The sequence below is a fragment of the Trachurus japonicus genome, chromosome 12, assembly GCF_045865225.1.
Source record: "Trachurus japonicus isolate A0001 chromosome 12, Traja_1.0".
Taxonomy (NCBI): domain Eukaryota; kingdom Metazoa; phylum Chordata; class Actinopteri; order Carangiformes; family Carangidae; genus Trachurus; species Trachurus japonicus.
The window spans coordinates 15,180,598-15,203,750 of NC_140918.1; the positions used below are offsets into that span (position 1 = coordinate 15,180,598).

At 42.2% G+C, this 23,153-nt stretch overlaps 1 protein-coding gene across 1 annotated transcript; it reads right to left on the reverse strand.

Moving 5' to 3' along the window:
* Positions 1–609: 609 nt before the first annotated feature.
* ermp1 (endoplasmic reticulum metallopeptidase 1) lies at positions 610–19,918 on the reverse strand. The gene is made up of 15 exons (XM_085793418.1): positions 19,540–19,918; positions 17,003–17,307; positions 14,807–14,934; positions 14,518–14,623; positions 13,924–14,070; positions 13,510–13,602; positions 11,175–11,387; positions 10,764–10,984; positions 8,495–8,669; positions 7,490–7,680; positions 7,043–7,195; positions 6,325–6,527; positions 6,041–6,156; positions 5,129–5,292; positions 610–2,605 (listed from the first exon to the last, which is right to left on the reverse strand). The coding sequence occupies exons 1-15, from the start codon at positions 19,818–19,820 to the stop codon at positions 2,429–2,431; spliced, it is 2,673 nt and encodes an 890-aa protein (XP_085649544.1). The 5' UTR covers positions 19,821–19,918; the 3' UTR covers positions 610–2,428.
* Positions 19,919–23,153: the final 3,235 nt, after the last annotated feature.

Genomic DNA, 23,153 nt, shown 5'->3' on the forward strand with positions numbered 1-23,153 from the left:
AAGGTTAAAGGGATAGTTCAACATTTTGGCAAATTGGCCCATTGCCATAATCCCTATAGTCATAGCAGTAGGGTTGTTACCTTTAATTGTCGGTGCAAGCTATTTTTAGAACGGCGGAGCAGAGCCGTGAGCTGCTTAGAGCTACGCTACAGAGGCTAATGGGATTTCTTGGTTTCCTTCATCAAACTCGTCAAATAGAAATACACAATCAAACAACTCCAAAACGCTCACCACGCTATGTGTGTTGTTTTCGAGGTAAATGCAGAGACTGCTTGCTGAAAAACTGCCCCTGACGGTAAACGCGCATCAGCAACGAATTTACCTCGAACACAACTCCATCTCATAACGTTACGTTATTATCTCATAGCGTGGTGAATGTGCAGGTCACAACTTGTCCATGAGAGCATTTTGGAGTTGTTGGATTGTGTATTTGATGAGTTTGATGAGGGAAATCAAGAAATCCCATTAGCCTCCGCAGCGTAGCTCTGAGCAGCTCACGGCTCTGCTCCGCCATTCTAAAAATAGCTTGCGCCGACAATTAAAGGTAATGAACCTACTGCTATGACTATAGGGATTATGGCAATGGGCCAATTTGCCAAAATGTTGAACTATCCCTTTAAGAGGGAAAAAAAATTAGCAATACACACATACACCACGAAAATGAGTGGAAAACACCAGATAACACACTCTCGGCTGTCTCCAGAGGTACCAACGCACTGTTTGACATTCATAGGTGTATTTCAGCACAACTGGGAGAAGAGTGACATTAAAATGAACGGGCTGGATCATTTTGTGGATCCCAGCAGGGTCGGCTTCACTCCAACTGTGAGAAGCAGAAACCAGCTCGGAGCCACGTTTCTGATATCAAATCAATTATCAGAATAGCAGCAGATGGATTTTCTTACTATTACCCGATAGATAGACAGATAGATGGATCAATGAACCGTTGTGAGATATCTATTGGTGCTGCTGGAGACAACTCGTTAGCACAGAGCAGAAGTCAGAACAAGTATAAATACTATTACAGTATGAACGTAAATAATCAAACTCTTGTGAGACGGAAACAAACGGACACTGGTGCAGTAAGTAAGTGCGGAGTTGCATTGCTGGTTTCCCACCCAGTCACCCTCGAGGTTCAAGCAATAATTGTAAAATCACAGGACGTTTTTTCTTCTTTTTTTTTCTTTTTCTCTTTTAAACGCGGCCACAGGTCTGCGTTTTCCTCGTGTTCTGCTCTCGTGGAGCTCAAACCCTCGGCAAAACCTTTGACATTTTGATTTTCAGCCAGCTGTTTTCATTCAACAGGCACGGTGTTGTGCGTCTGCGTGCCACCACGGTCTCTGGCGCTTTACAAGCAGATCGTCGGCATGCCCCCATTGAAACACACAGGTACGACTTGGCTGCGAATCAGTGGTCTATTAGTGAGGACTGGGAGTTAGCAGTTTCACAGTTTGCTTTAGCTAACACGAAAACTATTTGCACGTGATATAACGAGTGCGTGTCGATGAAAAGTGACTTTCAAAGTGTCAAAGTTTTCCAGTTTAAGTCAGAGGAAATGGAGGTGGAGGGGTGGGGGTGGGGGTGGGGGAGTCGAACAAAAACAAAACAGGTATTTGTTTCCCTTTCCCGAACAAACCCATCAGTATGTTACTACACCTAAAGTGTAGAAGGTAGTAGTGGTGTTACTTCTGCAGAGGAAGCCAGAGACGCATCTATAGTCTGAGGATGGCCCGAGTGGTTTGGAGGAGCAGGACAGAGAGGGAGGGAGGGGGAGGGGGAGGGGGAGGGAGCCATGCAACGTTATTCATTCAGGAAGAGTGTTGGCATGACAAGGGGAGGGGGGAAGCGGGAGGAAGTGAGGGAGAGGGAGAGGGAGAGGGAGAGATGGGGGTGAGCAAAAGCAAAGGCACGACAGATTGAGTAGAAAAAGAAAAAGAAAAAATCTTAACCCCTTTTCGTTTTTCGCTAACCCGGAGGAGTGAGCTCAAGGCTTGTGGTGGCCGGTGCATCGGCCGCTGAGTTGTTCAGTCTGTAAGCGCTCTGGTGGGCTTACACTCCTGGCCGCCTCCGCGCCTCTTCCTGCTCGGTTAGCTACTAAGCCTACTGACACAGTGATGGGGGTCTCTCAGGCAGGCCGGGAGAGAGAGCGTGAGTGTGTGTTAGACTGTATATGTGTGTGTTTGTGTGTGTGTGTGTGTGTGTGTGTGTGTTTGTGTCAGAGTGAAAAAGAGGCGGCAGGGCTGGTCCTCAGTATTGTTCCTTGATATCGCTTTTTTTCTCCCTCTCCTCTGGCTGTCTCCAAGGTTAAGGGGGCGTGGGTGGGGGGAGGGGAGGTGTGTGGGCGGGGCTCGAGGTTCTCTCCACCCTGCGGCCGTCGGCTCTCCTCAGGCGTCAGGCAGCGTTTCAGGATGTGCTGCTTGTCTTGTCCTCAGTAGCGGTACATGTCGTAGGTGCTGACCCAAGATGAAGGAAAAGCCCATGTGGGGAACCTGTGGAGGATTTCCTCCAGCTGAGCAGTCCTCTGATCTTCCCCGAAGAAATAGTGGGAGGAGATGGCAACAGAGATCATTCCTTCAGGGCCTGAGGGGTCCGGGTCCCTGGGGGGCTAGATAGACAGACAGAGAGAAAACTATGTACTGTCTGCAAAGGCAACTAAGTGGTTGAAGCAATATCTACAGGGACACAGAGTTCATATCATGCAGTCTTTAATACATTTTCTTTTTTTAATTTAAATCTCCAAAAACTGGAGATTAAAGATTTTCACATGACAGACTTTGTAGTCAAATGCAGAACACAGTCCAACTGTGTCCTGGCAGCAGTTAATCTCCTGCAGAAAGCACAGACTGAGGCCCTCAGGTGATGTGTGGCAGAAATTCAGAAATGTGAGGAATGAAAAGAACGACACTGAAGCTGGAAAATGACGAGAATTAAATCCAGAACTGGAGGCTCACACTGAAAAACTCTGATTTCTTTCATAGACTCACCTCCACTAGCCATTGAGAGAGAGCAGTTTAAATAATTCACATGAATAACAAAGCAATAAGGAGAGTGTCTAAGCCAGCTTTTCTCAAAGTGGGTGCCGCGGCACACTGGGGTGCCGTCTGACTGCGTCAAGGGTGCCGTGAAAAAAATACCTCTTCTGACATTTCATAGAATACATTCTCTTTATATATGCAAAGGGGCCATGTCCACCGTCTACTTTCCATTCAGATCCTATGGAGCTCGGAAAAAAGCTGTCGGAGTTTCCTTTTTTATATATATATATATATATATATATATATATATATATATATATATATACATTTTATATACATGTGAGTTAATATACATTTTAACTCTGAGCGCTCTGAGCGCCGCGACAAAAAAAGGAAACTCCGACAGCTTTTTTCCGAGCTCCATAGGATCTGAATGGAAAGTAGACGGTGGACATGGCCCCTTTGCATATATAAAGAGAATGTATTCTATGAAATGTCAGAAGAGGTATTTTTTTCACGGCACCCTTGACGCAGTCAGACGGCACCCCAGTGTGCCCGGCACCCCAGTGTGCCGCGGCACCCACTTTATATATATATATATATATATATATATATATATATATATATATATATATATACCAGCTGCGGAATGGCTATCAGGACAACCAGGAGATCTCCCGGTCGGCCGCCCAGCCAATATGCTCCAGCGAACCTGCGAGCAGGTTGCCCTGCGCAGTTATGCGGCCTTTATGACCAGCCTCAGTGAGTTAAGGCTAATGTAAGTCAATCATGTTCTCATGATAATCTTCAAGGTTTCCTTGAATTAATTGATGTTAACAGTCCAACCATTATTTATACCACTTCTTGTCTTTTTACATCTCACTCATGGTTGCGATAGTGACGCAGACTCTCATCAATCCAGACTACTAAATGATTTTTGTTTAGCCTCCTGTCTTTATCTAATTCTTTTTGTTCAGATATAACTGAACTTTCATGACCAAACATATAAAATAACCAGCAATGTTTGTTCGTTCTTAAATTGTAGAATGGCGCAAAGCCTCATGGGAAATGGGAAACGCGCTAGAGAAAAGTCACTGAGAAAGTTATCATTAAACTAGCGGCTACGGCTAAAAATAGAACGACGCACGGAAGCTAAACAGCAAAGCTTATCAGTCCTGCCCGTGTGTCACGTTATTTATAAGTTATATTAATTTAACAAGACAACACAGTCCGTGCTAAGTGGGCCGGTACGTCGGTACCTGGTCGGTACGCGGTACCGTTACTTCTGGATTTTAACCACCTGAGAGTCGGAACCTATGGGCACCGAAGCATGTTGGTGAGTAGGACAAGACCTAATATAATACATCCATGGACAAGACCCGAAACCGTGGCGTTTGCAGCACGCTGTCAGTAAAATCCATTCGCAGAGCAGAGTAGGGAGGGGGAAATATACCTGACTGGATGTAATGTTATGGTCAGCAGCGTTAATGCTTGAGTGGCACTAATTGCAGCTCTTTCACCCCATTCAGCATTTCTGTAGCCTACTTTTAATACAAATCCATGATCTAACTGGTGCCCACTTCTGAAGGAAATAGCAAAATATAGCTACCCATATTTCTTAGAGAGGTCACGGGCACTCAGAGCAGTAGGGTCCGTGTCCGGGCGCTATGAAAAAAATGCGTCGTACCAGGCTCACATCTCACATTGATGGTGAGTCACAGCCTCCTCTCTCCTCTTCCACCGGTGGAAATTCTCTGATTGTTCGCAACGGAGTGAGAACGGAGCGGAGACCGCCGGTGGATATTCATGTGAACGCGTGCCTGCGCTGCGCGCATGTAGACCTTTCTCTCTTCCTCTCACATTGCGGATTATTGTGTGTGTGTGTGTGTGTGTGTGTGTGCATATGTAGGCTACAGAGGCACCTATGCATAAATACTGTAATACTGTCCCGTCTAAATAAACAGGACATTTACATTTAGGCTATGCAGTGTCATTTTGAATTATATTTTACACAGGGGTGCCATGAGATTTTATGCACTTTTGAAAGGTGCCCTGACTGAAAAAAAACACTGGTCTAAGCTATTATTAATAAGTAGGTGGGGTGGGGGGGGGTGGGGGGGTTACTAAATGCTCCTTTAGTTGCAGATAAGTACCTGTATTTCAAACCAGAAGATCCATGTGGGGGCGTCCAGGCCGTGGGAGTAGAAGATGAAATACTCTCCGCTGAGGTCGAACTGAGGCGTCCCGTCGCCGAAGGACCAGGTGGAGAGGCTGGCTCCTCTGTGAGGCATCAGGTACAGAGACATGTGGCTAGGGCCTGCACGGGACAGGACAGGACAGACACATGTTAATACTGTACGTACATAACATGCACCATCCACATCATACAGTTAATACCTAAGAAGAGAAAAGTTCAAACTGAATAATGAATAACAGCTTATATTGAGTTTACAGGTGCATCTCAATAAATTAAAATATAATGGAAAAGCTTGTTTATGTCAGTAATTCAATTCAAAAAGTGAAACTAATACATAATATGGATCCATTACACACAGAATGAAACATTTCATGTCTTTATTTATTTCATTTCTTTTAATTGTATTATGGCTTAAATTTAATGAAGACCTAAAATTCTGTATCTCAAAAAAAAATTTGAATATTACAAAAGACCGACTATAAAAAGCATTCTTAATACGGAAATGTTGGCCTTCTGAAAAGTATGTCCATATATGCACTCAATACTTGGTTGGGGCTGTTTGACTTTGACTTTTCCATGAGATTCTAATTTATTAAGATCCACCTGTATATTGGTGAAAGTAGCTGCAAGGTATTTGCTATGGACACGTAGCACTGAGATATCAACCCTCATAAAGATTCAACAAGTTACAGTAATGAATGTTTGATGAGAAACACTGCAGGTGTACTACCTGCAAGCAGAGGTGGAAAGAATAGTTTGGCTTTGACTGACTAGTGGTTGTTAGTTTTAAAGTTTGCAACCTAATTCAATGTGTCACGGGACAAAACTGCAAGACAAGAAACTTCTTGAAAGGCGGATTAAACAAGACCTTTTGCACTGAAGGTCATCTTGATCGTCCCCCAGCTCGTCTCCTCTCTGGACAGAAGGCTGAACTCCAGTGGAGAGCTGGGAGACACCTCTGGGGCAGGAAGGTACCAGTTCTTCCTGCAAACACACCAGAACACTCAAAGTGAGGAGGAATCCGAAGTATTATGAATATATATATATGTGTAGAATATGAAAGGTTTGCACATGAAGACAGTGACATTATAAGAATAAAAGAAAAGAAAGCACAGAAATAACAGCGTCAGTGACAAAAGCTGTGTTACTGACTTGCTGAGGAACTTGACTGGCAGGAACCAGGGGTAGCCGCAGAAGGGCCGGTCCTCCCGGCAGCGGGTGCGAACGCTGTCGTTGATCTCGGGGATGTCGGGCGAGATGTGCTGTATGGCCGTGTAGTCGAAGCTGTTGATCCAAAGACCCGAGTCTCGGCTCTCCACCTGGCCCTGGAGGTTGTGGAAGGTCCTGGTGGTGTGCTGCGGGGGAGAGGGGGGGCAGGGAAAACGTTTTCCTTCAAGCTGCCTTCAACACTCTCCAGCTGCTCTACTGACTGACTTTTAAACAGAATTATTTAACAAGGCCCTTTGGGATTTAGACAAGCAGGTAAAACCAGAGCACAACAAGTGGCAATGTGTCATAAAAATGTCCTAAATACAGAATACATGCTGTAAAGTGATCTGTGCTTCTCAAGCTGCCAACAAGAGATTTTAACCATAAAAGCAGCAATGCATCATGGTCAATCAAGACCAAACTAAAGAAATAAACATAAAATGCAACATAATCCTGCAATAGATGTTTTCATATAGGATTTTTACTGTTATTATGCATCTCAAACTCAGTCACAAATGTTTCCGGATAGGGGAACCACAATGAATTCTACATGTCTACAAATGTTAATAAAGAGGAAGTGAAAAAGAGAAAAAATATGTGAAAAATGTGTTAGTTAGTTTACAGGTATGTGTTTGTGCATCTGTGTAAAGTGACTCCAAACCTGCAAGAAGACTCGTTTGGGCCGCGGGCTGTCTGGACTGGCTGAATAAGGGAAGAAGAGGCCGCAGGACACCAGCAGGAACACGATGAAAAAGACTGAGGCCAGACCAGCCAGGATCCACTTAGTGCTCCGTGCTAAGTAGATGAAATGTAGCTGAGACAGACAAGGAGATACTCTGTTACTACAGGCAGTACAACTGCAGTCTTATACAATGAATAGGATATGTGCCAATTTTACATTCAATGACATTTTGTTGGCACAATGTTGCTATACACAGCTGCTGGTTTGCATTATATTAAGTTGAATAATTTTTTTAACAAACCCCCTGCAGCTGAAACAAAACTATAGCTGCCAGACACCTGAAACCGTAATGTGAACGTGATTCTGCTGAAAAAAACAAAGTGCAGATGTGGTGCTCAGTGTTTTATGCAATATGTGGACACTCACGAAAAAAGAGGAGAGGAAGATGGTTGCGAGGGTGACCAGGGTGGCCAGTACCACCTCGGGAGGTATCTCCGTGCCGCTGCGGCCCATGATGGGGGTGAAAATCTCAAACACCACCCAGATGAGGAACATGAAGTGGACGTACGGCAACGCCAGGCCCAGCAGGTAGAGCACGCTGTACTTCACCGACGCTCCTGCAGATACACAGAGAGGTGGAGAGGTTCATGTCTGTCAGAGCAAACCATGGTCAGTCCGTCCTCCTGTAATCTCCTGGCTGCCCCACAGATTTAAAAATCCCTCTAATCCCTCTTAAATATATCAGTTTTTGTTGTTGTTTTTTTGTCATTCAGACAGTCGCACTTGAAATTGACTCAATTGCTTCTTTTTTTTTCAGATTTCACACACTGTTTTAATATTAACTCATATTTAGCTAAACAAAGTGCCCTCGTGCATCTCACCCAAATCCTTAGATTCAACTGTCAAAACATAGTTTCAGAATGAATTAATGAATGAATTATTTAATTTTTATTTCGAACAAACGTGTCTAAAATGAAAAAAAAATAAACGCAAAAAATAAAACATAGAAGTATCATCAAATCATAATTATGCACAAGTTCGAAAAAGGGGTAGGAAAAAGTACGTACTTTTTAAAATTCCCACCTCTTTCCTCATCATGGTTTATATATATATATATATACACACATATATATCTACTACATAAATATCCATATACATATACTACATACATAAAAATATATAAAACATACTGTATATACTACATAGTTTAGATCTCCATATCAACGTATAATATCCCATATGTTTAGCAATTTATTTTCCCTCATCTTCTTCTTCTACCTATTTAGAAATCATTCTCATTTTAAATATATTTATGTTTGTACTTTGCTTTATCTCTTGCTCCAGACTGTTCCACAAATAAGAATGTTTCTAAAAATGTTGCACTATTCCTTTAATATTACCACCCCTCTGTTTAAGAACGACTGTATGTACCTCTGTGTTTAAACTCCTTAGCCAGCAGCAGCCTGGTGGCCAGGGGGAAGGCCACCATCAGCATGGGCACGTAGGCCGAACACAGGCCCTGCTGGGTCAGCCACACCAGGCTGCAGCACCACAGCAGCAGGCTCACGTCAAAGTAGAGATCCCCCAGCTCCACCAGGCGAACTCCCTGCGTGGAAAAGACACACCCCAACGCATCATATGATATGCATGTGCAGATAGATTGCAGTTGTTTCACTTCTTCGCCTCAGATTTATGTGGCTTTAATGAGAACAGGGGAGCAGCAGATGTGCACAGGCAGTTGAAGGAGGAATCTGGATGCTGCCAAAGAAATGCCTGCTGAGGGGAAAGAATATGCACACAGGGTTCATTGACAGATCACTGATCGCTGCATCTCTGATGGTGTGAAGCAACACATTCATCATCTGGTTATTATTAAATTGTTTCTATTTTTCCATTTTGTGGGTAGATCCCAGATAAATCATGCTCATCTGTGTTTGTTTTGGGTGACGGAACAAAGAAATGTTGCAAAAACACTTTGGAGCAAAGTTTTTCATTAATATTTATTTTCCTGGATTCTCAGACTAATATTTAAAATTCAGATATCTAGATCTACACAAAATCAGGTTATAGAGACCTGCTACTCTAAACATATCAACTAAATATGTCATTGGTTTACCCAAGGCATCATATTACTGATGTTTTTCAAAGCAACAATTCAGACACGTACTGTATGACTTTGTACTTCCCTGTTGCTACAGTGGGAATTTTCCACCGGGGACCACTGTCTTTTCCTGAAACTAAAATTATTAAACAAAAAAAAGGAACAAAAAGCCAATGAAAATGATTTAGAAAAGAAAAACAATGCTCTACTACTGCACAAAGTATTCAGTGACTATCCCTGTGCATGTATTACATCAGGCTGATTAAGAGGCTTGCTGCAGTATTTTATTATAAAGCTCAACATGCCACTACTGCACATGGCCGATCTCTCCGCTTCGCTGACAAACACTCGCTCAACTTGTTTCTCAACTTCCACTGTGGTTGAATGATCTCTCTGGAGAAAAATAAACAGCTGAGCTGTTATATAGAAACAACCCACACAGACACACACACTGCCATTGACACAATGCTTAAAAAAATCATTAGGTATGCTAGAAGTAACTGTAACTCACTGTCACATCCACTGTTATATCAGCAAAAGCATATCCAGCTTCGAATGAACTTAACATCTGGCTGTGGGGCAAATCGAGCAAAAAAATGTTTGGGAACAAGTGAACCAGAATTCCAAATTATCAGTGACCAAGCAATTTGTAGAAATCTGTAGAAATCCTGCAGACATCAGTCATTTCATCTTCTTGCAGTACAAGAAAAATGAAGCCTTGTGTAGTACGTGGACAAAGCTTGGTCTGTCTCCTTTCTGGAAATTGGCCAGGGTAAGCTGGAGTTCATAATGTGGTTATCTGCAGCCCCAGATGAAAAATAACAACTCTCAGTGATGTTTTCCACCTCACAATCACAAGCTGACAAACAACTAGCTGTTCTTTACATCTACAGAAGTTCTGTCTGCAACGCTGCAAAGAGTACGGCTAAGAATCACACTTAACTGTTAACGGTCTGGGATGCACTGACAATTAAAAGCCACATTGGTACAAAAGGAGTGTGTGCATGTGACTGACAGATGACATCATGTCTGACACCTCCACAGTTATATTCTTGCACGCACACGCACGCACGCATACACAAATGTACACAAAGAGCTGCTGTTCTGTAATCACAGAGGAGGAAGTGAAACTGCCTGGCTTTCTCCTCTCTGCACTTTCGTCCTCATTTAATGTGAGCAGAGCGAGACATCATGAGATATTAGGCTCAGGGAAAATACGTTGACCTCCTTTTTTACTTCACATACTACCCAAAAATAAAGCCGGCATCGTCCTGCACAAGATGAACTCTGCGCAAAAATGTGAAACCTGTAATGGAAAAAAGAAGTACTGTGCGAGATATAAATCTAAATGGTCGACTTTTCTTTCAGATTCTTGTTTCTCCAAACACTCCCCTTTGGCCTGGACTTTAAATTACTCTCATGGGTTTCCCATAGCGGTGCAAGTCGGAAGGAGACTAGGAGTGATGCACAATGTGGTTTCTACATCTTTTTGATGTCTGTAATAAAACAATTTCACTTCCCCGGGTTGGAGAGTTCAGTTAAAATTCACATATGTCTGCACTTTAAAAAGTTAGTGCCCGAAACTGAACAGTCACTCACCCCGTAGTAAAGGTTTTTGGCGAGGGTGTGGATGAGGATCATCTTGCCTGTGGCTGCGGCCCCGTACAGGCAGATGGAGGCATAGAAGTGGTTGTACCAAAACATGGAGCGGCCCAGCAGAGTGACGAGCAGAGCTACGATCAGCACCGACAGCAGGGTGACGAACCAGCTCAGCACCGCCACGCCCGTGGCATACGCCAGGTCTCGAACGTAGCGGCCGCCTGAAAAACACGGAGAAGAATGTCGAATGAAGACGTTAACACACAAACACAGCTCATTAAACTTATCTACAGGGAAAAAAAAGAAATAAAAAAAAGAAATTAATCCAACAGTTTGAACTTGGCAGTGGAGTATTTTTCCCAGTTCAGGAAATGATGTAACATCACATCCATGACAGGAAATGCGACCTACCCCCGTTGCCGGGCAGCGATGCTTTCCGAGCCAGATAGAGGAAGGTGGCCGTGGCGACCATGTAGTTGAGGATGGTGCCGACGCGGGCGGGGTACGCCACCACGACCACCCCCAACAGGTCGAAAAACACCATGTTGCCGTGGCGATAGTCTGAGGAATCGGCCAGCTTCTCTGACATCACCAGGTACTTGAGCACGGCCAGGATGTTGTCGCCTAAACAGAGGAAGGGAGTTGTTTTAGAGGTGAAGCACTTCAAGGCAGAACGCACAGCACAGCAAACACAACTGCTGGGTTTGGGGCTTTGGTATCGATTTCACATTCACTAGAACAGGACAGGAGAGCATCGGCTGGGTCGCCGGAGAGAGGACGTGGGTACAAAATAACTCGTGGAAATGTACAAACTACTGTACAGACACTGCAATTGCTCTCTTGTGGCTTTTTCAGTTTCCGCAAATTGTAATGTGACCCCTACAATCAGAGGAAGGAAATGGGTAATATGAGCAAAAAAAAAGGATCATCTTAATACAGCTGACACATTTGAGCTGTGGACAGTTTACTGATGACTTAGTATAACTTTGTAACCCGCGTGACAGGCTACAAAAACCACAAGCACTCAAAAAAGCTCATGTACACGCACAAACTCTGTTATTCATTAATCTAAGCTCCAGTTTACTTTAGTTTTTCACGTGTATGGAAGATAATTCAGGCCATAAATCATACTTGCTCTAACAACCAGCATCTTGATCTTGTTTAAACACCATGCTCTGCCACTCTTTATCACACACACACACACACACTACTACAGCCTCTTTATGGACAATAACATTTATAAAACCATTATCATACTCATACTAATCTTTTTTAAAACACTAGTACTCTATTGTATAAGAGAAGATGCATGAGATCACAGTTATTTATGCCTATTCTAACTTAAATCATTAGCTGTGTGTGAGTGAGAGTGTGTTGTCATGCCTATTGTTTGAGTGTATAATGGTTTATATGATCGTGAGAATGAGAGCAGGAAAATGAAAGTGTAGCGGTGTGAGAGAACAAAAATGATTCATGTGCCAAACGGTAGTGTGTGCAGAAGAAGTATGGCGGTTGGTTGGTTGGTTGGTTGTGTGTACGTGTGTGTGTCAACTGATTTATAGCCTGAATGGCCTCTATTGGTTACGCAACAGTTGAACACCAGTGTATGAGACGCGTAGAGGGACTCGCTGTGGAATTAGCTCCAGCCGTGAGGTCGAATGTAGATGAGAAATCAAGTCGGTGAGAGGCTGCCATGTTGGTTACTGCCGCCCGAGGCTAACTTTCTTTTATCTGAGCTGCTGCCTGTATGTCTGCACAGTTAACAGCACACACACACTCACACACACTCACACACTCACAAGCTCACAAAGCTCCATTGTTCTTCCGCCTGGTAGTCTCACTGTGGCCTGAAAGTGTAAACAACTGAGTGTAGAGCAGCTACTAGTCCACGAAGCATTCAGTGCTTGTTACACAGAAATCTGAATTTCACCATGACAAAGCTAAAAATGAAGATATGATCAATTAGAAAACGTCATCTTTTACAGCTGTGTTTGCTTTTCCTTACAAGGAAATATTGTTTTTTAATCAGGGGGGAGTCTAAATCAGAGCAATGCTAGCCTTGCACCTTGCCCCCAGAGGGTTTTTAAAGAGTTAAAGTTTAAAGAGTCCACAAACAGACTGTGTCCATCACAAGCATCAACAGATCAGAGCTACTGGTGTATCTCGCTCCTCCTCCTCTTCCATCCCTGTGCTGTATCTCGTCTCCACCTTACAAACATGCCTCCTTCTTCAGACTAAAAATACCTTCCACCTTCCCCCTGAAACCTCACTTTCTCTCTCTCTCTAATAATTCATGCCTTTCATGGTGCCTTGCTGTGCACAGAAGCAGCAGAGGGAGGTGTCCAGTAGCTGCTGAGGAAGAGAGGGACCGGTGCCAACTGGGTTTTTTTAGCGCTGACTGACTGGATTCTCGGCTAAGTAAAGCAAAATAATTCAGTGACACAGAGACGCGGGGTAAATGGGGGCAAGTGCGACAGCGAGAGTCTGTGGTTGGTATGTATGCATGTATGCATGTCTTGGTGCTCGGGGAGATAATGAGATTAGCAGAGTGCTGACCAATATGAAACTGGGTAACAAGCACAGCATGCTTTTTTTGTGTCATTGTGTCCCAAAAAAAAGTGTTGGCACTCCCCTTGACTGTCAGACACACAACCGCCAACTTTCAATCAATGTTTTAGGAGTGCGAAAGAAAGTGTTAACATTCGACTTTCTGTCAGTATGAATGCAGATGTGAATATTTGCATACCAGCTCTCTGTATCGAGTCTGTCAGGATCCTGTCGGCAGTGTCGTACTTGGTGTGGTAGATGAAACCGTTTTCAATGAAAGCCAGATCAATGCCTGTAAATGAAATATACGATTATACACATTGAAAAAACAAATGCAAAACACAGAATAAAACAAAAGTAAATAAAAGTACCTTTACTTTACCTTATCTAGTCACTGTTAGTGTTATTAATTTTCTTTCTTTTCTTTTTTAAAGCATTTTACAGGCTTATTTACGCCTTTATTTTGACAGGACAGCTGAATTGAACCCAGTGACACTGCAGCGAAGAATAAAGCTTCTGTTTACAGGGCGCCTGTTCTACCACGTGAGCTATACAACGCCCCGTTTTATTAATTTTCTATACTGTATTCTGTATAATGTGGGGCTCTCTTTACCTGGGATGTTACCAAAATCCCTGTAGATGCGGAAGTCGGTGTCAGAGGGGATGATACCGCTCTGAAAGACCTCCTGGCCGACCACGGAGGCAAAAGGGTGTTTGGCTGCGTGCACGTAGGCCTGGACCAGCCACGGGTTCTCTGGACCTTAGAGGATGAAAGTTTGATCAAACAGAGTGATTAATGTAGAGATCATGACTCGGCTGTGCTTACAACTTGCTGATTGTGGTTGGGTGGTATATACGTATAGCTTGTTTAATGCATTGCATGCCTCATTTGTGCCGAGCAGTAGTGCATCAGATAACTTTTTAAATATAGATGAAATTTTACAGGCACCTCAGGAAGCATAATCAGGCTGTTAGTAATCCATATAGATCCTGTCAGCCAGCCAGAATGTAAAAGGTTGGAATAAGGGCGGATAATGCAGGTGGAGTATACATACAGTACAACACTTGATAGTGTCTCGGTTTTGTCTGAAACAGCAAAAAACTACATCGCTTCTTTCTTTCTTTTTTTGCAAGCTTTTTCAGTTTCAGCAAAAAACACACAGATATGCAAAACACAGAGGAAGCCAGAGGGAACACACAGATTTACCTGTCTGGAAAACAACCTCCTTTCCTCCAACACCTGCAGCCTCCAAGTTGATGAATGCCCGCACCTGCTTGGCCCACGGATGCTGCGTAATGAAACCATGACTGGCCTGGTGGAGAGAAAATAAGAGACACGAAGAAAGAGAGAGAGAGAGAGTGTATGGATGTAAGAGATAATAAGACGTGACAGAAAGAGACGAGAAGCTTTAACTTCACTGACAATCCAATATGGTGTAGATGAGCTATTCCTGCACGCAAAGTGTAAAATATGTCTTTGTGTCACTTTGCTTTACCTGCAGGATATTTTCCTCTGCTCCATTAAAGAGGAAGACAACTCCGTGGTGAAGGGGAGTGGACTGGTTGGCCAGAGAGTGGAGGACTTCAAGCATCACGGCACAGCTCACTGCATCATCACTGGCACCTAAAGCAAAGCAAACCAGTGTATTAATATCCTATAAGCCTGTAAAACATACCAGCTCATATCAGCCTTCACTTGAATCAGGCAAAATAAACAGTGGCTCAGACTGGCATTTACATACAGAGACAAGCAGCTGTGTGCACCCATATCATAACTTTGTACATACTGAGTACCTCAAGATAAAACTTTTTTTTTTAAAAAACACAGATGATAGAGCTGATAACTCTGAAGTGCACAAGAAAAACACAACTTCCTCAACACATGAGGGGAGTAGGCTCCGTGTGCAAACATGTGAAGAATGCAACAAACCCAATCTCCCACTGCTTGAAGGATGGTGAGAGCACAAAGGGGAAAAAGGGGTGAAACAGCGAGAAGAAAGGGAAAAGAGCATGTGAACAGGGCATGTGATGCGGAAAGATTAGACAGGTTAGCGGTGAGGAAAACCATTTACTGAGAATACGAGCAAAAAATGACCTAAAGATTAGAGAGCCAAACTGAGACATCATGCGCTCCGGCTTTCTGGATTGCATGTTTTTTCATGAGGTGGGGGGTGGTGGGAGTCTGTTCACTGTCTGTCTGGGCACCATTCATGCCCCTGTCACTGCCACTTATGTCAGCGACACACTAATCCTTGTCCCTAAAAACACTCAGTTAGAGTTCACAAAATGGCATGTATTGTATGAATAAAAGCCTGAAAAGTAATTATAGGTGCTTTTTTTAACACTATTGTTAACTGTGATGACCACGTTTGCCTGCAAATGTATTCAAACTATTCGCAAAAATATGTGCCAGACTGTGTACTGCCTCTTTGTTCTTTATTCTTTTTTTTTACCATTTTTATTTTTTACACAGACAAATATTTAGAATTCCAAGAAATCAAAGGCCTGCAGGCAGCAGCTGACATGAAAATGTATCTTCCTGGTCCACACCTCTTGGATCAATTTCCTTTTGCCGGTGCAGCTGTGTGTACTTTTTTGGGTGTGTGTGTGTGTGTGTGTGTGTGTGTGTGTGTGTGTGTGTGTGTGTGTGTGTGTGTGTGTGTGTGTGTGTGTGTGTGAACTGGGCAATATGTCTCTCCAATGGGCTCTACTGTGTAAAGTCTAAGTGAAAAATAAATACACTTCTTGGATTAAAACAAAGAGTAGGGCTGCAACTAACGATTATTTTCATTATCGAGTAATCTGTCGTAAACGATTAATAGATTAGTTGTTTGGTCGATAAAATGTTAAAAAATGTTGAAAAATGTCAATCAGTGTTTCCCAAACCACAAGATGACATCCTCGAATGTCTTGTTTTGTCCACAAACCAAAGAGATACTCAGTCTATTGTCATAAAGGAACAAAGAAACCAGAAATATTCACATTTAAGGAGCTGAAATCAGAGAATTTGGACTTTTTTTCTTAAAAAAAACTACACAAACCGATCGTTCGATTATCAAAATAGTTGACGATTAATTTAATAATCGATTATTCTTCGATCAATAAACAAGAGAAATACATCTTGAACATCACATACGACCTCTGATCGGTAAACACTGTTTAACACTGTCCGTCCCCTGGTTACTTTACGCAGCTTCCTGTTCAAACACAATGTGACTGTTTGTAATAATTTACAAGAAGTACTTTGGATCCACATTTTCCAGGGCTGGCTTGTTATGGCGGTTACATTTTCACTGTGCAAGGGCCCACATGACTACACTTCATAAGAGACGACACAAATGAGGGTATTATCATCATCACAAAACACCTGAGGACTTGAACGTTGTAAACCGACTGTGCGGTTTCTACGCACTGATAAAGAAAGAGTTATGTGAGTATTTAAAGATATGTTTACAGCTAAATAAAATTTTAAGGAAGTGGCTGTAAATGTTCCTCAAAATCACTCGTAATCTCACCCACCGGCCTACTTCTATCTTAGCAGTAACCTAAAGTGACAGGATCTTAACCGTTCATCTTTAAACTTTTATAATTAGAGGGCTCCTCTTCATTTGCTGTGCCTTCTTCAGTAAAGCTCTTACAGTACGTGAGCAGGAAGCAGTTTTGTTAGAGGGACGGGTGAGTGTTTTCTATACCTGGGCTGTTGGCCACTGTGTCAAAGTGGCAGTTGGCGAGCATGAGATGGTTCGCGCCGCCTTTGGGCTCCAGCCTGACCGCGATGTTGGTGACATGGTCGTAGAAGCTGGTGAAGCCTCCGAGAAAGTCGATGGAGAAGGAGCCGGTGGGACGCTGGACGTCCACCGTGAGCTGATGGGAACCCGCTGCCGTCTCCGTCCGGATGTTCTCGATCTGCTCCAACAAGTAGCCCACTGTCAGGACCTCGTTCTCCGGGCTGCCCACCGGTCGCGGCCCGACGCTGGTGATCTGCTCCAAGTGCCGTCTAGATTGTGAGGTGAGACAGGAGAGGGAAAGGAGGGGAAGAGATGATTGTGTTGATGTGAAACTGTGCAGGGGCAGTAAACCAGGCCCTTCTTCTTGTTCCATTACAACAACATTACACAGCACGTCTCATTAATTTTCTGCGGTCCAATGTTATTGTTACAGAGAACGCATCACTGTGCATACAGTATGTCTCTATGTATGTGTGTATAGTACATATGACTTATGACTCTCAGGAAGCCAGGTTTAAATCTCTCTACAGGCTCTACAGTTCATGGATCCGCTACCTTTTTAAGATGCATTCATTTATGTCAGACAGTGACTGGTGTTATATTTGTGTGAGCCCTAGATCTCATGTACTGTACGTTTTACTAAAGTTAGAACTAAACTGTTAGAACATGCAGCTGCCCATCGGCTACATATGAAGGTATGTTTCTTATCATTCAATCACCAAGAGCTGAAACTATTAGTCAATTAATTGGCAAAGCAACTGACAACAGAAGGAGGCTAGCATTCATTTATTTTTCATTCATGCCAAATATATTAATTAGAAAATACTGACACAGGTTCATTTAAGAAGCAGAAGAGGAAATATAAAGCAAAGGAGCCCATACAGCACAGGGAAAAAAACAAAAAACAGATGCTTTTTCTCATCTTTTCTTTTTAAATCAAGCAGCTGTCGATGGTGTTTGCTGCAGCTGTTCGAGAAATCCCAGTGCTGGCTCCACTGCCCACACCAGTGCTGATAAGTGCTGATGTGCTAAGTGATGCTCACAGGCACCAGCAAGTGAATTTTAGAGGTGTGAAGAGAGTAATCATGCATTCATTCATAATTCATGTCATTAAACTGTAGTGAGTGAAGTCAAAAGCCTCAAAATTCATAAAAATCCACTAGTACGTGCAGTTTGTTGTAGTGAAATACCAACTACCAAATGACATTAATGTTGTTATCTAAACTTCTTCTTTCAGTCAATTTTTACAAAAACCTCCAGGGCACCATTTATGCCCCCCAAAAAACCCTCAGAAGTGGATTTGCGAGGCTTGGAGTCATGGAAACCACAATTGTGACCAAAGGAGCTCAGAGCCCTAATCAGTTAAAATGCAGCATGCCTGACTCATTTATGGAGCAACCAGCCAAATGATGGCAAATCCCATCACCCAGCACTTTCAAAAGCTCAACCACAGCCCTGCTGACCTCAGACTCAGTGCCATAATCCTTACCTCTCCTTTTTTCTCACACAGGGAGTGCAAAAGTGATGCACTGTGGAGCTAAGTGGTTGGTTTATCAAAGAAAATGAATAAATAAGCTTCTTAGAATGAATGGGATGTTTTCCTTGGTGTGTGCTATGGGCTCATAGGCTGCATTTTTTTAATAATGACATTGTCAATTCTTTTAATTTTAATGGATACACATCATTTTGTAAAAACTGTGGTTAGTATAGGCCTATAGAATAATATTGTTTGCATGTGTTTTCACCAACCTTGATATTGAATTTCCTCACCTGTAAATGTAACTACTTTACTACTAGTTACATGGCATTTAAAGGTATAGTTGGGCTGCAACTAATGATCATTTCATTATCAAGCAATCCCAGGTTAATATTTTCAAATCATCAGAAAATAGGCAGAAACACCAACCATAACTCCCTCTGAGTTTATGGAGATGTCTTCCACACAACCTACTCACCTACTATCTATTCATCATCTTTGTTACTGTCTTTTTAAATTGAGGTCTGTGCTGTATTTGTATTTTCTACTCCAATGCTCTGATGCATCACTTCAGGCAATTTTGCAAATAATAACTGTGCTGTTACATCGGCTGCAAAGAGGATTTTCGACTTTATGGAATGATATTCTTGTTAATGAATGTCGGGATCATTTCACCTGGCATAAATCAGTTTTTTTTTTTGTTTTTTTACACTACTCTTTGGATGTTACATCATTCATGGATCACATCTGGATGTTGCTGTATTCCCTCTCTCCAGTCCTGAGCCAAACTCCTCTAACCGTCACACAGTTGTTGTAACACCTGTCTGCCCCGCGGGTTACCTTGGAGGTGGAGGTGTAGGTGTTGGTGACGCCCGGTAGTAGTGGTTTCTAGGCGGGTCTGTTGTCAAACTAGAGGAAAGGTTAGCGGAGCTCTGCTGCTACGAGACCGTTAGCTAACACACACACACACACACACACACAGCCCCAGAGAAAGGGAGCAGACAGACACGGACACAAATCTCACCTGGCTCTCACTGCGTTGAAGTCGCCGCTCGGCTTTCCGATGACGAGCTGCTGTAACGACAAATGAACCAGTCCCCACAGCACCAAAATAAACACAGACACCAGGGAAGCTGCCAGCCCTTCCCTCAGCAGGTACAGGTTCACTTCGGGTTTCCTCTTCGGGTCACCAACATCGCTGTAGCCGTTGTTCCCGCACCGGTCCCGGGAGCTGTTGTTATCTTGCACTACATAATTCTGTGTCCCGAAGGTTTTTATTCTCCTCACAGTGGTGTCGCTCTCCATTTTTGAGCCAGCGGTACATCAGCTGCAAGCGAGCGAGCGTCGCTCTCAGGCGTCGCTTTCCTTTTTTTTTTTTTTCTGCTCCTTCGATGGACGAGCGACGGAGCGCGCTGAGGGACAAACTTGAGGCGGACGCGCGCGCCGAGGCGGTTGGAAAAAGTCAAATAACACACTGACAGAGGTAGAGAGAGAGAGGGGCTGGTCTTTTAGACTCCACCGCTTGGTTTGGATTTATTTATGTTGGAAAATTAAACCGGTCTCCTGTTTATTATGTATTTCCTTACTTTAATACGAGCACAAGTTCCGGTATTTGTAATTTGTTTGCACAGAGAATAGCCTACACCCAAGTACATTCACTCAGCATGCCACAGTTTTAATTTTTTTATTTTTTTTTTAATACCTTTTGACACTGGGAATGGCTATTGTTACATAATTTGATATTTCTTTTACTGTCCAATACAAAAAAAAACTTGTTTTTTCGTCTTCTTTGTATAGTTTGATATAGCTTTAGCCTACTGGTTATAGGATAGGTGAAATCTGTTAGCCTTGGAGAATGCCATAACGTTTGTAGGCTACTACTAGCTTCTCCCTTTATTCGGTCGTAGCTACTAAGATAAGATAAGCTAACTTACTGGTTGCTAGTATAGTATAGACATAATGACAAAATGATCTTCTGGTGTAAAATTTTATACAAAAGAGTGTGTGGTTCCCGAAATGTGAAACTATCCCTTTAACATGAACTCAGTGAACTCCCAGTGTAATGCAATCCAGTCCAACAGACAAGTCATGTAACCCCCCTATAATGAAAAATATTCCATTACAAGTATCCTCATGCACATTATGGGAACGCTATTCCTTTTTTTGAAATGTAGAAGAGTAGGACTACTGTATAAAGTAGCTATAGCCAAAAAAAAGGACATACAAGCACTTAAAATCTGAGTTCAGTTTCATAACGTAACATCCCTGCTTATAAACATCTATTTTTGGAGGAGTTTACTGTATTATATTTTTGAGGCTGCAGTCAGTGGACATATGAGGATGCAGGATAACCAGAGGTGTCAATTATAATATATCACAATTTTGTATATGGATTTATTTTGGATTCATAAACATTCATAGTGCAACATTTCCTATGGGTAAACTTTCAGGTTTTTGGACTAACTCTGAGCAACCACACTGAAGCAATTAACCTTTTTTATGTAACTTGTTACTGAAAAATGCATCAAGTTAATTAATGTCAATTGATTAATAAATAAATAAATTCATAATTGATGTCAATTCTTGTAGTAACGTCATAATGTTCAACTGGAGCCTGTGCTGCTGCTTTGTCGCCATCATGTGGACAGTAAGTCACTGCACACTGTCTTCTCACCTGGCACCATGCCTCTCAAAGTCTTGCTTAATCTTTTTTTTTTTTTCTATCACATGTTAATTGGGTCCTGAGTGCAGTGGAGGGTGCAAACGGCCTTTTGAAACCTTGCCATTCCTTTTATTATTAACCAAATGGTTGGCCTTTTTTTTTTTTTTTTTACCATAGTCAAAAACTCTGAAACTTTCCACACATCAAGCAGAAAATTAACATACTATATGGGTCTCCTACATGGCTGTGGCAAAATGGCTCAATAGTGCCCCTTTGGAAGCTGTTACACCCCAGGCCTATATGTAAATAAATAAATAAAATAAGTAGGCATTTCTCATTTTAAGACCCCCTGCCCCCACATCCACCTCACCATTGCAGTTAGTAGCTTTAGTTAGTTGAGTTTGAAGTTAATCTAGGTACCTATTTGACACCAACAAACAATGGTTGGGTACAGGATATTCTATGCTTAATACCAAATTTACAAGCAATATCAAAATATGTTAGAGTATTTGTATAGTTTAAGTAGAAGTAGCACCACTAAGAAATAATCCATAATGAGAAACCATGTGAGGTGTAGGGCCTACAACATAACAAGCAAAATTCCTACTTCTTTAATGTTACTTGAATAAATCTACAGGGATCTGAGCAACACTATTAAAATAGAAAGACTTCACTGTAAGTGTTATAAAATCCCCCCCATTGAATGATTTTTGTGCTGAACTGGTGGGTAGTATGCTCAATAATAATTATTCATATCATAAACTATTTAACATTTGAATTAAATATATTTATTAGATAAATGATGTGTGATATAAATGTAAAAGGAAACTCAGGTAAAGTCAAAATAAATACCGGTAGGCCTAAATAGTAGCCTACAGTGTTGGGAGTGCACACACTTCAACACATAAACAAATATACTTTTTCTTTTCTTTTTTAACAGTAACAACCTTTTAGCATGAGTTGCAACATGGTGACAATAAAAGTTCAGTAATAAGAAACCCTAAATCTTTAGAGTCTTTGTTCAAAGTTTTTCTCTGTCCTTGGTACTTTTCCATTAGACGCCCCCTGTAAACACACATAGCCTTTAGCCTAACGGCGGCTAACATAACATCAGCTATTTGTTTTTCAGGCTCGGCTTCGACTTGGCTAGAGGCAACAAACGGCAAGGAGTCTGAATTTGTCTCGACATTAAATAAACATAAAGCATAAACATCATGATCATATTTTAGTGTCGGTACTCGATATATGAACCAGCGTTTATTGCTATTTAATCTGGTCACAGGTCAGGGCCAGTCAATTTCCATGGGTGAAATTACGATCATGATCTTTAGCACCTTTAGCTTTCCTGGTTAGCGTTAGCTTGTTAGCATTAGTGGTCAAAGTACGTGTTAGTTCATTTAGGGCGTGACTGTAATAATGTCTTCCGCTTTCAAAATAAAAGTCTCTATTAACTTTAACCCTAACCCCAACTCTTCTAATTTGGGGAATATGGATCATTTTGACTTGTCAATAATTTAAATGGGAACGTTAAAATTATAAACATACGGCATTATGTTCTTTGACACACCTATGTTCAATCAGGAATTAGTTGCGTTCGATTACTGGTTTGTTCATAAAATAAAGCACTGGTTGTTGTTAATGCTGTCCTGTCCACCTTAAATGCTGCAAATAAATAGATGGGCCCAACTCTGGAACAGCTTTGTTGTATGCTTTAACAAATATTATCCATTGTCAATGCATATTGGATTTTTTATATCACAAGATGTGAAACAATTTAAATGTTTAAATATCTTGCAAACTGAGAATCGTGGTGGGGTTGGGGCTTGAGTGGGTGGCAGTGTGCGAATGGGTGGTGGATGTCGAAACCTTATACAGTGTTGTTTGTGTATGTGCAGCTGTGCTGTGTAGTACTACTGTGTATTGTAAATCCACCTAAAAAGAATTGATCACAAAAAAAATATACTGCAAATGTTCCT

What these genes read in the sequence shown, in the direction of transcription:
- ermp1 (XM_085793418.1), bottom strand. Translation starts at nt 19,820, where the DNA reads ATGGAGAGCGACACCACTGTGAGGAGAATAAAAACCTTCGGGACACAG. An exon ending in AGACTCGATACAGAGAGCTG is followed by an intron (nt 11,388 to 13,509) that starts GTATGCAAATAT and finishes TCCTCTGTTTAG; the next exon opens with GCGACAACATCCTGGCCGTG. An exon ending in CCAAACGAGTCTTCTTGCAG is followed by an intron (nt 6,528 to 7,042) that starts GTTTGGAGTCAC and finishes TCTCCCCCGCAG; the next exon opens with CACACCACCAGGACCTTCCA.